We start from the raw sequence: 17,583 nt of genomic DNA, 5'->3' as shown, positions 1-17,583 counted from the left end.
ATTCGTCAATCAGTGGTGAAGGCCAATTGAGACCGTTGTAAAATCTGTCAGTTTTTCGGAGAACGATGGTGTAGGTAGAGGTGAAAAGGAAGTAGGTGAGAATAGGAGGTCCTGAGGAAATCTAAAGGGAGGGAAATTTTCAAAAGGAAGGGGCTGAGGGCTCAAAGGGAGGACTGACAGGGAAGGGATGACAGGAAAAAGGCTGAGAAGGGAGAGGGAGGGGCTGAAGGGGAGGGGGGAGAGGCTTGTAGGGCTACGCAGCCATGCCACGTGGCACAAGGAGCACACCGATAGCGGTGGGTCCCATGCCCCGCCCCCTAGCCATGTTTGAATCCATGTTATTCACTTTGGGTTTTTGTGTATTATTTCATCAGTAGTAGTTTTTTTTTGCCCTTGCAGGTGTCCTAAACACCTCTAGTTTCCCCCATGGGGGTGTACTTCTCATGATGAGTTTTGGCTCCTTGGTCTCATAGGCTTTTCATGGCCTTTCGCAAACGTTAATAAACCTCTCTTTCTCTAATAATGTTAATAACGCTACCACTGTCTCTACCTAGAGGAGAGTGGTTTTGGTCCTTTGTCACAACTGATGCATTTCCATGACCAGGTCTGTATCGGGCTTTATCTGATGGAGATGCGGCGACACAGGGAGATGCTTCTACAACAGATCAGAGAGCAGCAGGGGATGGTCAGACCACTACAGGACAGAGCGTGACGAGGCACAGTGGCATGTCACATCCTTCTATACATTTGAGTCAGGCCCGAGCATCTCATGAATGAAACCAGCCAAGCATCGAGAAAGAAAGAAAGAAAGAAAGTTTATTAAAGTCTTCGGGAGACCGTGAAGGTCTATGAGACTAAAGATAACTGATACAATGAGCATAACGGTGGTGGTCTCAAAACGGGCCAACCAACCGTTTCTACAAAACAAGAGGTTATGAAGGACTATGTGTCTAGTCCTGATACAAAAAATATATGTGTCTACCTCCAGATGATACAGAGAAGAAGAAGGGGGGGGCACAAAAAAGTGAGGCAGAGGAGGGAGATACAGTATACATGTGCAGGTGGTGATCGTCAGAGACCAGTCATAGAGGGGTCATCAAATGGGAAATCGGAAAAAACCCTGCGATAGATGATTGGCCTCTGACGTCACGCGGCCTAGTCGAGCTCGGTCGTCGGGGGCGGCGGGTGGCCCTGTGGATGAGGGCAATGGTAACCCCAGTGGGGCAGGCCGAGAGCAGAGACGAGATGTCATGGACCTGGATGTGTGAATCTGTCCGCTGACGCAGCTGTCGTGACTCTGGCTCTCGCTCACGTCCGCGTCGTCGGCTAGACTGAGAAGAGGTATCCTGTGGCTGAAAGAAGTCAGTGATAGGCCGCTGGATATCCTCACGTTGTGTGTGCTGCTCGTGTCGCCGTGCTCGGAGAGAAGTATCTCGGTGGCGGGTCATCTCATGTAAGAAAGCGGCAAGGCACCGCTGATCCGGGAATTGTAGCATGTGTGAGAGGGAGCCGAATCCGTTGCGGAAGAGGCAGTGTTATCGGCCTCGAATGGCATAATAGATAGGACATCTGAGAGCAAAATGCTCCTCCGACTCGATCTCCTGCAAGTCGCAAAGTGGGCAAAGGCGGTCCTCTCGTGGGATACCCTCTGCGCGTCCACTCTCGATCCGTAATCGGTGTGACGAGACCCTAAACTGACCGAGGGAGATCCGGAGCGCATGTGGTAGATGAAGTTGTGTGTAACCCGGAGGTGTGATGAAGCCCTCCTGTGAGATCTGGAGGCAGTGTTGGCGGTAGAAGTCGAGCTTCACACGAAGCTCGGAGTGAAGAAACCATGTCCGCCAGGTGTGGAGCTGGAGCAGATCCGCCCGAATGAGCCGGTTGACCTCCTGGTCAGTGGGGGAGAGGGGAGATGGTGGAGCGTCGAGGTTGTACTGAAAAGGAGGCAACCGGTCTAAGTCGAGACCCAGTCGGGTGAACCAACTGGAAAGACGACTGTACCAGCATCGCTGGTCCCCATCGACGGATAAGGCCATAGAGGAGGATAGGGCTAACCAAGGTAGGCGGAGGCGACCGTCAGCGGAGGAGCCAAAATCCCTGACTCTGTGGAGGTAGGTGATAGCCTGAAAAGCCGCATCAAGCTGTAGGGGTGAGGCGCCGAACTGTGCTAGAATGATCTGGTGTGGTACCGATGGTTTGCTACGGATCATCCGAGCAAACATCAGTATCTGCAGGCGCTCAACTCGAGCCCACTCTGTGTCTGAAAGGTCGACTCCCCACCAAGGGCTACCATACATGCCTGCTGGGCGGACCAAAGAATCAAAAAGGAGAGACTTGGTCCGCGGGTCCTGGAAGTGGGAGTGGTAGCACTCTCGCTCCAGCCTGGCAAGAGCGGCGTATCCCCGGCTGATCCTGGCCTGCATGGCCGGGCGCATCGTGAAGATCGGGCCTGAGAAGACAACGCCCAAGTATGTGTAGGAGTCAACTATCTCAACAGGGTCGCCGGCGAAGAGGAACTGCTCTCGGTGCATAGCGGGTCTGGAAGTGTTGAAGATCATCACCTTGGTTTTCCCAAGGTTGACCTTCAATTCATGTGTATCACAGAAGGCCTGAAGTCCATCCAAGTGTCGCTGAAGACCAATAGCAGAAGAGGATAGTAGTACTACATCGTCTGCGTATAGGAGAATCTGGATGGCAGTCCCCGCAAGAGAGCAGCCTGCACCTCCGAGTGTCCTGATGGTGGTCTCGAGCTCGTCGATGTAGAGGCCAAATAGAATCGGTGACAAGGGACACCCTTGTTTGACTCCGATAGTGCTCGTGATCTCTGGGGTCCAGCTGGTGCCAATCCTGACCTGCCCCGTCACCCGCTCATAGAGAGCTACTACTGCCCAGATAATCGCCGAGTCGTAGCCTAACTCCTGCAGACGTCTGATGAGTCGGGCGCGGGGAACGGTGTCGAATGCCTTGCGGAAATCCACAAAGCAACAATATACTCTCTGTCTCCTGTGTCTGGCCTCCTCAATAATCCCTCTAAGTGTAAAAATGTGATCGTAAGTCGAGTGATCCATCCTGAAGCCGGCCTGTCCGGATGCCCTGAGCCCCTGGATCTCTGCGCGAGCACTGACCTCGCCATCTAACAGTGATGCATAGATCTTGGACATAACATGTCCAACCATGATGGTCCTGTAATTCCCTGGATCCATGGGATCTCTTGCTTTGTGGATGGGTGTGATAGTGTTCAGGGTCCAGGCTCTGGGGAACCCGTGACAGATAGCTTCATTAAACAGCGTTGCCAGGATGGGGGCTAGAGTTTTGATGCCGTAGGCAACAAACTCTGTGCATAGGCCCTCATGATCCTTAGCTCGACCATTATGAAGCTTATGTGCTGCGTGGGTGACTCCCTCGGTTGTGAAGAGGATACAAGAAGCGGGGCGGGGGGTGGCTGAGAGGTCAGGGGGGGGCTGATCAGGGATATCATAGAGTGTGCGTGCGTAGGTGTGCCAGATGGAAGTGTCCGTGAGGGGGAAGGGGGATCGGCGTTCTAGGAATTTCCTCCAGAAATCCTTGGAGTTGCTACTAAACAGAATGTTCAGTAGCGTATCCTCATTCTGGCGCAGGAAGGCTAGCTTCTTGCGACGGACTAGTCGACGATAATCTCTGGTGAGATGTGGGTTGGCCCTAGCGTTTCGCTGGGTTGTGAGTCGGAGTGTGCGGCGTAATGCTTTGCACTCGTCATCATACCATCTGTTGCAAGGGGTAGAGCCAGCGGGTGGAGGGCGGGTGGACCGGGCAGTGGAAGGAAAGATGTGGCGGGCTGCATTGTGAAGGGAGTGGGTGATAAGGGTGGCTCGGTGATCTAGAGAGGGTGTGGTGCCTATGTGTCTGAGGAGGGAGGCCAAGTAGAGAGAGAGAGAGAGAGAGAGAGAGAGAGAGAGAGGAGGAGTTCCTAACAATATTAGAGGTACTCACTGACTAATCTGCTTGTTTGCCAAAACCTTCACCTTTTCTATCTAAAGTATATTTACTATAAATGAAACAAATCAATGCAAAATTGAAGTCCAAGACTCATACCATTTTATGCGCATCAGGTACACCACAAGCTATCCGGGGTTTTACTATTGCAGGAAGGGACATATTATGAGCCTCCAAGCTTTCTAAAAGACCAGGATTATCAAAGTTTGCCACCTACAAGAAAGGATGTTGGTGATAATAAATTGCACAAATGCTTGCACACACGCACCCAACCCCCCCACCCCCCCCAACCCACACACACACACGTGTTATAACATCACTCTATCTTTCTTCCACCCAGGCACCCTCATCCAAATTGATGCCAAAGGGATTGAACCCCAATGACGGCCCACACAAGTAGATTGATGATTTAAACAAATTGACGTCAGCCCCATTCCAAATTCCTACAAAGACAATGTGAGTCTACTTGACATGCACGAGTATACTTTTTCACTAAAGCAATAAATCGCAGACCTTACATTGTCTCTACAACAAATGGAGAAGGAAATGAAACAGATAGATACTATAACTAGCAAAAAAGGGCTCCGCAAGGTGGTTCATGAGTGCATTTCCTCTACAACGCCCCAGTTGATGTCCACCTTAATTCAATTAGTCCACACACAGGTTACCCTCCTATTTGCCATATACATTGATGAGCTGGCCTCTTTTGTGGACACAGTAGGAGGCCGAGACTCAATTTTGGTACAGTCTGCCAAACCTATCCTACTATATGCCAATGATGTTATTCTGGTCTCACAAAGAAAGAAAGAAAGAAAGTCTATTAAAAGGGAGCCAGTGAGACTGTCAACCGTAGGAGGGGGCGTCGGTGTGTGATGCTGTTGTGGTGGCAAAAACCTATGAAAGGGCGTATGTGGCTGTCGACATGTACAGTCCGCTGAAGTCTCATGGCTGTAGCTCCGCCGCAGCAGCAAGCAAGTGCCACGGTCACTCCTTTGGGTCGTGCATATGGTCTAGTAAGCATGGAGGCAAGGTCCCTTGGCGTGTCTTTGACTTTGGCTCAGGACCCTGCAGAGGTCGTCTCTGTGAATTCTGATGGTCAGTACTGTCTGGCTGGAAAAACTCTGTGATCATGCTCTGAGTGGAGTTTGGATGTGTCATGATCTCCCTTACGTGCTCTGAGCAATCGCTCCCTGTGTCGCATGGCCTCATGAATGAAGGCTCCCAAGCATCTCTAGCCTGGATAGGAAGCCAAAGCCATCTTTGCAGTGGTCTCGACCTCTAATCTCGTAGTAAACCGAGGCACTTGAAAGCAAAATGCTCTTATGACTCGATTTCCTGGGGACCGCATAGGGTAGAGATGCAGCTCTCTCTAGGTATCCTCTTTGTTCAGCCAAAGCCATCTCTCAAAAGGCAGTGGTCTCGACCTCTAATCTCGTAGTACACCGAGGCACTTGAAAGCAAAATGCTCCTATGACTTGATTTCCTGGGGACCGCATAGGGTAGAGATGCAGCTCTCTCTAGGTATCATCTTCGTTCAACCATTCTCTATATGGAGGTGGTGTGATGAGACTTGGAATTGCCCGATTGAAATCCCCATGGAATGGGGAGATGGATCCGCGTGTATCCACATGTAGAAGAGGTATACACATGCACTTGAGAGTGTTGCAAGTGTTCTATGAGAAAGGAAAGAAAGAAAGTTTATTAAAGTCTTCGAAAGACCCAAGGGTCTATGAGACTGAAAACCTTAGATACAATGAGCTGAATAATGGGTGGAGCCACTAAAGGGGAACAACACCCAAGACAAACACAAAAAACTAAGTATTTGAACCCAAGGGAGAAGAGAGCTAGATCTGCAATGTGGTACCACTATGGCGCTCCTCTGTATGTTGTCTAAGGGACAAAGTTCACTGGGCGAGCTGAGACATGAAGATCAACTTGGGTAAAACCAAGCTTATCATCTTTAACACCAAAAATCCTCAACTACGCCATGCTTGCAAGGGAGTTAGTGGGGATAGTCAGATCCTATGTATACGGTTTCATAGGTCCCAAATTTACTATGAAACCTGACTAGAGGACACGCTACACTATTGAGATTGGATTCCATGCCTTGCTCCTAAGTGGCTCGCAGTGTATAGATGGTATCACACCAAACATTGACGAGTGGCCGAGTCTACTGCCCCCATCACTAAACCACAATGTGCTACCCATATATTCTAGGTTGTGATGTTGGCTGACGTCGTCTCCCAACTTCGTCCTCTAGAAAGAGCTCGAGTCTCTAGACTAAGGGAGGGACCAAGTCCTAAATGCCCAAGCAAATGACAATCAGTCCATCTATCTTGTAGGCATGGGGAAAGCATGCCGTCCCTCTGTCAACAAGGTGGGCTTCCATGCCCCGGCCCCCAAGTGAAGTCTCATCAGGTACGTCACGTGCTAGCCAACGTCTTGACAGAGCACTGCTGCCAGATCCTCTAAGCCGTTGGATAGCTCCATAATTAATGAGCTATTGTCTCAAGGTCCGTGATGTCATAGCAATGAAAGACCCCATCTATCACGGGGACGTGAAAAGTGTTTTGTAACTCAACCCGTGCTTAACCCAAGGTTGACCGTGGTTAAGTCTAGTAGTAGTTTGGCCGTGAGGGATTGGCTAGAGGAAGTGCAGACTTCCTAGAAGTCCCTAGGGGAAATTTCTAAGTGCACCCACTAGGTCCTAGGGGCAAGGCATATGCATTTAAGAGGGGTTATAAAATTGGGTCCAAGGACAACTAACATTGTCCTTGGTATGGTGGTTAGGACTTTAATGAAGGGCCAAGTGGCTGCATGCAAATGCATGTGCTCCCCCCAACCTACCATCTCTCCCCCTCACACTCCTTGGGCATGCACAGCTTGGAGATGTGACCCGTGCATTCTTACAACTCTTGCTCACACTTTTTGCTACTGCACACGCTTCTTGCTGCCCTTGTTTCCAATTCTGCTCTTGCACGTAGGTCGAGGCAATCCGTGCAGTGTACGAATTGCAGGCGCATTTCTCTAGGCTCATTTTCGCTGCTCTATGACTGCCGTAGAGACTGTACAGACAGTCCATACAGCTTTACGAACAGCAGGCGCATTTTTTGAGGCTCCATTTCGCTGCTCTACGACTGCCGTAGACTGTACGAACAGTCCGTACAGCTTTACGGACATCTGAATTGCAGTATGGACTGCTAGCATGAATTTGAGGTGATTGTACGGACTACTGGAATAAATCCCGAGGTGATTGCAGCAGAGGCACGGATCCCGAAGCGGGCCATCAATCTATATGGATTTTTCCTTGCCATTTGGAGCAAATCTGTGGACCCAAGCCTCTACAACTCTTCTTACCTTACTTCCGCTCTCTATCTCTCCCTTTTTCTCTTCACCCGGAGGATGGAAGACACCTGCACATTGCTGGGATCCTGGACAAGTGATAGGCACGAGGCAGAGCTCGCCCCTTTGCCGCGGACAACGGGAGCAAGGCACTCGTCTTCCTTTGATTTGTCTTTTCATGTTTTTGAAGTTGTTGCAGTGCATTTTTGTGTTTGGAGCCCTTTCTTGGTCCCTCTGGGCTTGAGCAGACACTCAAAAGCAAAGGGTGTGCCTAGGGAAAAGCCAGAGGGCCAGTGTGATGCATGTGAAAGCCTTGAGGCTGCTTTGAGCACAGTCTGCTAGTGGTTTGGATGCTTTGATGCCTTTCAGTTGGGTCAAGTCAAAAGTGGATGCCTAAGATTGCCTTGCCAGTTGGATTCTAGTGGTGCACTTTGGAATAGATACCCAGAAGATAGTCAGAGGATTTGCAGAGAGGAGCAGTACAGGGGTGAGCCCCTCATGTAAAGCATTTCCATTCAAAAGCATTAAATAAATATCGAAAGGGGCGCGAAGGCATTTGGGGCCAGTGGCTGTATTGTGTACTATTTTCACTAAGCAGGGGCATTCTAGCCTCCCCATTGTTGTTGAAGTTTATTTCTAAGTAAATCAAGTAAAGGAAGTGTCTAGTGGATGCATTGTGGCTGTATTTCTGACATTTGATAGTTTGGCAGAGGTTCACCACCATTTAGTTATCTAAAGGCCGGTTACACCATCCTCCCTCATCTACTCCAACCATGTTCCTATGGGCAGACCTCCACGAGCTACCAACCAAAAGAAATAAGAAATCTTCCTCAGGTAGAGGCTAGTTCAGAGGTGGGACCAAAACCTAGTAAGACCTCATTGGCCTGGTGCTTGAGCTAGTGTCACTCTCATGAAGGGATCCAAGCCGAGGTGTCCAGCAAAAGTCATCTACCAATATATGTGTATAGGAGGAAAACAGCACCTCTGCCAATTGAAGTCCCCAATCTGATGGCCGGAACCACTCGCTTGCATCCTAGTGCAAGAGGCACCAGCTAGAGTGATCTTGCCCATACCAGCATGCTGTGGGGTCGATGGTGGGTCCAGTTTTGTCCCAAATGTCAGCCCGGATCTCCTTTGGAGATCAAGCAAATCCAAAGCGACTATAGTAGCAGTCGTGAAACGAAGATCTCTTGAAAAGACAAATGCAAGGGGTGCCTATGTGTAGCATAATTCATAAGAGGGCTCAACTTTAGTTCACCACCCAACCTCGGAATCTATCCATGTGCTTAGCTGCTATGTGCCCTTCTCTCGTGAGTTCTCTCTCTTTTCCAAACTCCTTCCATAAAAACTCCACTTTTGGGATCCTCCCCAGAACCCAATAATTGCCACTTCGAAGGTGGGACTCTTATGACTGCCACATGTGGCCCCTTTAGGCCTTACAAATACACCCCTTAAACTATTGCCTAGGCTTAGGTCTAACCATAGCCCATTGCTCTTTTGCCTTATATATACCTAGATGAATCCAGGAACATTCCCAAACTCAGCCTCTAAAAACACAACATAGTGCAGTTTCAATCTCACGATAATCACTCATAAGATTGAAAACCATAAACTCAATCACGCATAGCAGGGACTAGCTACTATGACATCCCCACTGACGTCATCAGCGCCCAACAGTAGGTGTAGACCATAGTGTAAAAGTATGCTCTCACGCATACAAATCCACACACCCACACCTACTTGAGCATCCATTAATACAAAGTCTTTGTACTGAGTTTCTGTCGGCACTCTGGATGTGAAGGGCAAACTCAGCCATGACGAAGGCTAGCACTAAAGGAGAAGGCTAATCAAAAAGTAGTCCAAATCTCTTCATTCAAGCTACAGCTGCTTCTGAAGTCTAAAAGATTTCATTTTAGTCTCTCCTAAACGGGCATCTGTCTACTAACAGCGACACCATCCATTAATGTTCCTTCCTTGTAACCATTGTCGAGTCCTCCTAGTTTTCTACCTCACCATAACCAAACCACACACTTCCACGATTATGGTTGATGTAACATTCCCTTCCCCTTAAGAATGGTTTACTTCCACGTAATCAAAACTGGAAAACTTCCTCTAGAGATTGCTTGCCCTTTCCCATATCGAACTCTCTTCAAGTATATATTCTTGGTATATTGTGTGCCTTGTTCATTTTTCTTGTCTATCTAAAACATTTTCTGATTCATGTGGTAAAGATGCAAGTCGAATGAATTCTACTAGGATTTCATTTTCCTTGAGATTGTCATCATCTCCTAACTTCTTTTTAAGCCTCCTTAAATGAAAAACTGGATGTACTCTCATCCTTCTGGTAAGGCTAATTTGTAAGCAAGCTCTTCAATAATCCTACTATTAGGAATGGCCCAGAATACCTAGGAGATAACTTTGGACATTTACATGTCTTTAGGATTTCTCAAGATTGTGGCACCCTAAGATAGGCTTTCTCATTTTCTTCAAACTCCAACTCTCTACGGTGTGGATGCATAACTTGTTGCTCTATTTTAAGCCGTTCCAATGCTAGCTAATTTAAGCATTTGATTCATATCGTCAAGAAATTCTTTGGCTGCTTGAATCTTCTCTTTTTCAGTACCACCGCAATTGGGGCTCTAGGTTGAAATCCATGCATTCATGTCTTCAAGAAATTCTTTGGCTGCTTGAATCTTCTCTTTTACAGCCCATAGGTTGAAATCCATAAATCATAATGAATGGACTAAAACCTATTCTTGAAAGTCTGACACTATTATATGTAGATTCTAATATGGGCAAATATTGTTCCCAATTAGTTTGCCTTTTACTTACACATGCTCAAAGCATATCCTCAATGACCTGATTGATCCTTCGATTTGACCATCACTCCATGGATGATCTACAGTGCTCATATTCAAATTAGTTTCCAACCTCATAAATACAGCCCTCCAGAAATGGCTGTTAAATTTGCTATCTCGATTACTATTAATACTGTGTGGAAGCCCATACAATCTACAAATATTCTCTGCAAACAACTTTACCAATTCGAGACTTTTAACCTCTTCATTGGTTGGGAGTAACTTAGCCATGTTTCCTAGGTAATCCAACAATAAAATCCCTGGCAATACTTTCCCATTTGCCAAATGGGATCTCCAAAGGATGTAGCAAACCACTAACCTTAAGATATTCAACTTTATCGACCTAGCATTTTTGGCATTCCAATACATAAACTTGGACGTCCTTATCTATTTCAGACCAAGAGAATTGTCTTTTCAGAAGTTCATATGTCTTCTAAATTCCCGGGTATCCTACACTGGACTATCATAACACTAAAAAAGAATTTGGTAACTAATGTCATTATTATCCGGGCCACATACCCTACCTTTGCGAAGTGGGCAACCATCTTCAATACTAACCTGTTGGCTCCCTCCTTATAATTGCTTTCCATATTTCAAAAAAATGATGATCATACTCACATTTTCCTTTTAAAGACCCTATGATCAAATTCTTACATTATTCAGCTCACCTAGCTTTTCTTCCTCCATTCGTTAATCATAAATTATAGCATAAAGTTCTTTCTCGTATGCCGGGTGATTTCGTTAAGTGTTGTGTAACTTTTAGCTTTCAAAAGCCTTTTTTTTTTTTGGCAAAAAAGAGACTTCTATTAAGTAAGAAAGAAACTAGCTAGAGCAAGCTCTGTGCGGAAATACAACATGCTAAGCATGTAATAAAAAACACCTCAGAGGAATGAGGTAGAAAGAAACCAAGGCTGAGGCTGAAAATGCCAACTCAACCTTGTAGAAGTCTCAGCAAAGAAGGGAGAGTCTCTCCAATCTCTGAGAAAAGTAACTCTCCTGGAGGAGGCTGCTCGAGATTATCCCTGCATGGTCGCTCAACTGGCCATCAGAGTGTGTACCGTATCTGTCCAAGTACTGGCCAAGATCTGAGAAGGGTGAACCTAAGAACCCTCCAAAGCCTCAGTGCATCTGCCTCTCCAAATGTGCCATGCTGCAATGCTAGCTAAGACCTCCCATGGAGAGTCGACCGAGCAATGAGCAGCCCTGAAGAGAGTGGCCGGAACATCCTCTAGAGAGCACGACTCCACAAGGTGTCGTCGGATGTGAAGAGCCGAAGAGGAGTCAAGTCTCTCAAAAAAGACCTGGGGCCCTGAAAGAGTAAGCCAAGCCACTGATCCCCAGGTCATATAGAAAGGTAGGCCAACAAAAGTGCTGAAAAGTTTGGCAATCCCCTTCCATATGATTCTCGCCTATCTGCAATCCCAAAGGCAGTGCTGTATTGTCTCCAAAGCAGAAAGGCAACGAGGGCGAGAAGGGTCAGCTCCGAACCTGGATCTCCAATGGTTTACTGCTATCCCACCATGAATAGAAAGCCAAAAAGAAGAGAGTGATTTTTCTATTCTGGTGGGATTTCCAGAGCCTCTGCCAAAAAATTTTCTACAAGTCAGCCGAAATCTAAAAGTTCTCCCAATGATGAGCTCTAGTAGGCCTCCAACCCCTACAGCTGAGCTGGAATTTTCTGGCATTACTAACCGTGTAACGAAAGAAGGGAATGCCCTTCTCTCGGTGCCGAGAGTAGAAAAGGCTGATATTCTAATCTTGGGACTTTGAAAAAGCATATGACAAAGAAGCTTGGAGTTTCTTGGAGAGTATCTTGCATGCTTTGGATTCTCAAATGCATGGATTAGAGGGGTTTCCTTCTTATACAGATCAGCCCACAGCCAGGTGCTTATAAGAGGAGAAAGGGGAGAAAGAAAGAAAGAAAGAAAGTCTATTAACGTCCATTCGAGACCAAAAGGTCTATGGGACAGCAAGAAACCCTCTAGTACATCTGCTTTAGGGAGGGCACATGGCAACTCCCAAGGAGTGCAAAAAGCAACCCACATTATTTTAGAGTACCTACATAATAGTCTGAAAGAGTAAACAGCCATACATCAGTTTAATACTGAGAGCCTTTTGGTTTTGATTTAAACTCTCTAATTAGGGCTATGCCTTCATGGTAAACTGCCCATTTTCCATCCTTTCTGGCAGCCTTGACTTTAGCTAATTCAGTTGCCTTATTCTTGAGTTGAGCCTGTGTAAACTCCTCTGCTATCCATACTTTGGTACCCTTCAGCTTGTAAGATTGTCGAAGAAGCTTGATCCGCATATATTTTGACTTCGGTGTAAGGATTGCATGACCTTTATAGTGCATAATAGAAGTTGGCTTGGAGTCGTCATCATCCTACTCATCATCATCCACCCTTTGAATGTTGGGCAAGCTTGCTTTGATCTTTGTCAATATTTCACCATATGTGTCCTCCTCTTTGTACCAATCTTCTAGGAGTCCCCTATTCTAATCTTCAATGCATTATCATTTCTAGCTTCGTGTTCTTTGATCTCTGCTTGAATATCAGACTCACTTACTTTGGTGTCCACTTCCACAATCACTTCCTTCTTAGCAGTTTGTACTTAAATGTGAACAAGATCTTTAACTATTGAGACTAGCTGCGGGGTAGGGGGGGAATCCTTACAAGATTTTACAGCCTCATCAATTATTGCCTGCTTATGAGGCCCTTCTAGAACGTGAAGTCAAGCCTTTACTTCTGCCAGTTCCAATCGTAGCTCTCTCAGTGCCTGCTGTAGATAAAAAATATGATCTTGTTACCCAAGGATGGGCCATTTTGAGCCTTCTCATTGGTAATTATGTGCATAAGGAGAGGGTGTCATGGCTATAACTGTGGAGTACCGAGTCCTGATGGAGGTTGAAGGAGTTGAGGGGGACTTGGAGGAGAGGGTAGGCCAATTCATAATTGGCTATCTGTCCCCTACCTACTCTCGACGCCTAAACAGACTCCTAACCTACATCGATCACATACCACACATAGAGGACCGTGCTCCCCTAATTAGTCGCACACTTCACGAGGCTGCCCTCCAAATCTTTCCCCACACCACACAGTCCACTAGACCACCACCTCTTGATTCTGTACCCTGCAACAACTGGTACGATGCAGAGTGCAAGGCTTATCGCTGACAACTCCGACTTGAAACCAGATGTCACCTCCTGAACACACCAGACACGGTACACAAGTACCAATGTCTCGTACGTCGAAAGAAGCAAGGATTTTTGGTGGAGATTCCTTGAGCGTAGGTCTCCATCACCCCTCACCAACACGAGAGTTTGGCACACGTATGCACGCAACCTACTCCAGATCTCATACACACACCCCGCCCAACCACTTGCACGTTGTTCACCAAAGGGGGAGTCAAGGACGCAACACTGAAACTACACAATGGCCGAGCTAAGGATCACGAGGGGCTATGCACTGAGTTTATCACATATGGGATCGACACGTTAGCCCCAATCCTAGCAAAGCTATTCAATGACGCTGTTTGCCTTGGCTTCCCCCGCACTTGGACACTCAACACCATCATCCCCATCCACAAGGCAGGGAATCCCCTGGACCCGAGTAACTACAGGACTATCATGATTGGACATGTGATGTCCAAGACCTATGCAGCAGTATTGGATGCGTCGATCAGCCTGTTCGTAGAGATGAGAGGGCTTAGAGAAGAGGGTCAGGCCGGTTAGAGGCGAGACCATGGGACTTTGGATCACATACTCACACTCAGGAGTGTCATTGAGGAGGCCAATCGCGGAAGGAGAGGGTATATTGCTGCTTTGTGGATTTCCGCAAAGCCTTTGACATAGTACCTCGAGCTCGTCTCATCACACACCTACAGACACTAGGATTTGATCAGGAGATCATCTGGGCAGTCATGGCACTTTATGAGAGAGTCTCAGGCCGAGTTCGGACAGGCGCAGGTTGGATAGATGAGATCCTAAGTACCATAGGGGTCAAACAGGGTTGCCCCTTATCACCAACCCTATTTGACCTCTACATCGATGAGCTTGAGACTTTCATGGGGGCTTCCAGAGGGACCGGTTGCTCACTTTCCGGGATCATCATCAGGATTCTTCTTTATGCAGATGACGTGGCACTCTTGTCGTCCACACCCGAGGGGCTCCAGCGACACCTAGATGCACTGCAGGCTTTTTGTTTATCCCATGATTTGGAGGTCAACCTTGGCAAGACCAAGGTCATGATCTTTAATACCTCTCGAGCAGACATGCAACGGAAGCAGTTTACTTTTACTTTCGATGGGTCACCAATTGACATCGTATCCTCATACACTTACTTGGGGGTCATCCTCTCCGACCCAATCTTCACGATGAGACCAGTAATGCAAGCCAGACTGAGTAGGGGATACGCCTCACTGGCTCGGCTAGAGAGACAGTGCTTCCACAACCACTTTCAGGACCCTCGGACCAAGGCTCTTCTCTTCGACTCCTTGGTCCGACCAGCCGGTATGTATGGCAGCCCTTGTTGGGGACCTGACATGTCAGAGATAGAGTGGACACGGGTGGAGCGCCTGCAGATCCTCATGCTCTCACAGATGATCCAGGGGAAACCATTTGTACCACATCACATCATTCAAGCCGAGTTTGGTGCTTCTCCACTCTACCTAGATGTAGCCTTTCAGACCATCACATATCTACACTGGGTTAGATCATATGGGGACTGCACATCAGGGAGACAGAGGTTGCCATGGTTGGCTCTCGATTCCTCCATGAGATTGGCAGACTGCAGTAGAGGGAGACGAGCGATGCTGGTATGCACGGACTCACAGATGGTTTGTGAGACTAAGGTTTCACATCGATAGGATACCTCCTTTTCAGTACAGTTTAGATGCCCCTCCGGTACTCCCACCCACCACTCCGATCGGGCCACACACCAACTAGATCATTCGAGAGGATCTCCTGCAGCTACACATCTTCAAGACCTGGTTGGAGCCGAGGGAGCTCCCAGTGAAGCTGAGTTTCCCTTCGTATTTCGGACACTGAGCTTCATATGCCTCACTCACTACGGATCTCCATCGGACAGTTTCAGGTATCATCACACTGCCTCCGCATAGAGAGCGGCAGAGCAGAGGGGATCCCCAGGGAGCATCGCATATGCATATTGTGCGACTGTCAGGAGGTTGAGTCGGAGGAGCATTTTATTTTCAGGTGCCCAATGTACTACGAGATCAGAGGTCGCTACCACTGTCTCATCAGCGACGGCTCCGGGCTCCTTTCCAGATTCCTCGCCTACCCAGATCAGAGATGTCTCGCGGCATTCATTCACGAGGGGGTCCGACACAAAGAGTACTTACTCAAGCGACAGGGCTTGGCCACACCATCAGACACCTCTCAGAGCAGGATCACAGAGTTCTTCCCATCGAGTGACATTGATCACCTAGTGTCTAGCCACACACGTGACAGAGACCCCGACCCGACGACCGCAACACGACACACGAGACATCGAGGGGACACACAGATCACTCTGGGGGACCTCCCATCATTGTTTAGACCCGGGATATGCCCCACGGGAGTCACGATAGCTCTAGCCTTACGTCGAGCCTCTTCCAGGAGACTGAGACGCACAGGACCCCTTGACGGACGCCAGTGTCCCATCATCGACTATGCACCAGCTAGGGCGACATGACATACAGAGGATTCCACTCCGCTCCAGTCTTTTTTCTTTTCATTGTCATACCCAGATGTATTTGATTATCTGTGATCAAACTTAGGATTCAGCACGGGTGATGATGCTCGTTTTAGTAGCTCCACCCTTACTGTGATTTGTATCAGGTTTTCTTTCAGTCTCATAGACCCATCGGTCTTCCGAAGTTCTTAGCTTCATTACTCTCAGCTTTCCGTTTTCCCTTCATCTCTCACACTCACGCAGCTCTATTGCATGCCCAAGGGAAGCACAAGCCTCTTCAATAGCCTTGCACATTGATCCATATCTACCGTATGGGCAGCGTGGTCTTGGTCGAGATTTTGATTGCTTCTCAAGCATTTGAGGGTCAGCTCTCTGTATCGAAGGGTCATCCCCAAATTTGTCTCTTGAGCTCTCTGAAGGAGTGTCAATTATATTCTGTTGCAGTTCTCCAAGATATAAAGCAAATTCTTCCCCATTTGGTGAGGGGGGCCCTCAGTGGGTACAGGGACCCAATCAGGTGCCGTCTACGTTCACTCTAACCCTACTCTCTCTCTATCTCTTATGGTGCATACACATACGCCTTGCACAAAGGTTTAAAGAAGGTCTTGCTGCGCATTACACGATCATTCACTGTTGCATGTTACAGGCAGCAAAGGGGGAGGTTGAGAGCTTTGAAATAGAACTTACATTTGAGGACCCATATTGTTTCTAAAACACTTGTGAGTCAACCAAAATCCATCATTGGCATTGTTTGTTGCCATTCGACCTTACTTTCCATCCTTGTAAAATTGAGATTCTGTCAATTGCATAACTGTGCTTATCCAAAACTGCACACTTCACCTCATCATCGGCTTGCCTACAGGCTGCCCAAAAAAGGGTGTACATTGCTGTCATTCCTAGATCAAGCATAGCATCTTGGTTTCTTTTTCTTCTGCATTACTGTCCCGTTTAGACACTTGACAGGTTGAACCTGTGGGACACGTTGAGTGTCCTGATTTGCTGAGAGTAGAGTCACTAGCTGCTCTTCACATGTGGTTGAATATTTGGCAGGAAGACAATGGCCTGATACAGACGCAAGCTGCAAACAGAGAGCTTTCCTGGAGGGCTCGAGGAATGGGGCGCACATGGATGGAATGTGGTTGCTCATCACCAAGGACTACAGCACCCTGTGGCTGCATGTTTGGATGTAGGACATAGCCTGGCAAGGATGTGATGATGCCAGTAGAAAGCTGGCCTTCAGTGCATGCAAGATGAGATGACAAAAGAGAACACATAGTAAAAAGGGCAGGGATGGAAGACGAAGGAAAGAAAGGAAAGAAAGGTGATGCGAGAGGGCCCAAAGCAGAAAAGTCTCCATGTTATGCATTAATCCATAGGCAAGATTAATCAAGTGAAAGATGACAACTTGAAAGAAACCATACCAAAAAGATCATGCGGCACACATTACAACAACATAATCTATTATACTTCTTAAAAATTGGAGTTAATACCAGCAAAAAAGTTGCAAAATGGAATGGTTTTTTTACAGAGAATATGCAAAAGGCAAGGTAGTTATGTATTAGATACCTCAACAAATCGTGGTGAGCGGATCCTTGAATGATTTGGGACTAACAGCTGTGACAGTTCTTCAAGAATTGTGTGTGTCGATGCTCGATCCAAAAGAGGAAGGATCCTTTCCATAGGATCAATGACACAAATATGAGGATGTACATCTAGACACCTGC

The 17,583-nt window shown here is 47.4% G+C and overlaps 1 protein-coding gene across 2 annotated transcripts in view; it reads right to left on the bottom strand.

Annotated features, from left to right (window-relative positions):
* ITPK4 (inositol 1,3,4-trisphosphate 5/6-kinase 4) overlaps positions 1 to 17,583 on the bottom strand; it is a 135,236-nt gene that overhangs the window by 12,106 nt on the left and 105,547 nt on the right. The window contains exons 7-8 of one of the 2 annotated variants that reach the window (XM_087393512.1): positions 17,426 to 17,579; positions 4,072 to 4,185 (exon numbers count right to left, since the gene is read on the bottom strand). In XM_087393512.1, the coding sequence (XP_087249638.1) occupies positions 4,072 to 4,185; positions 17,426 to 17,579 (268 nt within the window). The remainder of the gene's footprint in view (positions 1 to 4,071; positions 4,186 to 17,425; positions 17,580 to 17,583) is intronic. The other variant, XM_087393511.1, reaches the window with a different exon arrangement.

This window comes from Dipteris shenzhenensis, chromosome 22 (assembly GCF_047967505.1).
Source record: "Dipteris shenzhenensis isolate YYH24624 ecotype China chromosome 22, Dip_SZ_1.0, whole genome shotgun sequence".
Taxonomy (NCBI): domain Eukaryota; kingdom Viridiplantae; phylum Streptophyta; class Polypodiopsida; order Gleicheniales; family Dipteridaceae; genus Dipteris; species Dipteris shenzhenensis.
This window is presented reverse-complemented; position numbering and strand designations above follow the sequence as displayed.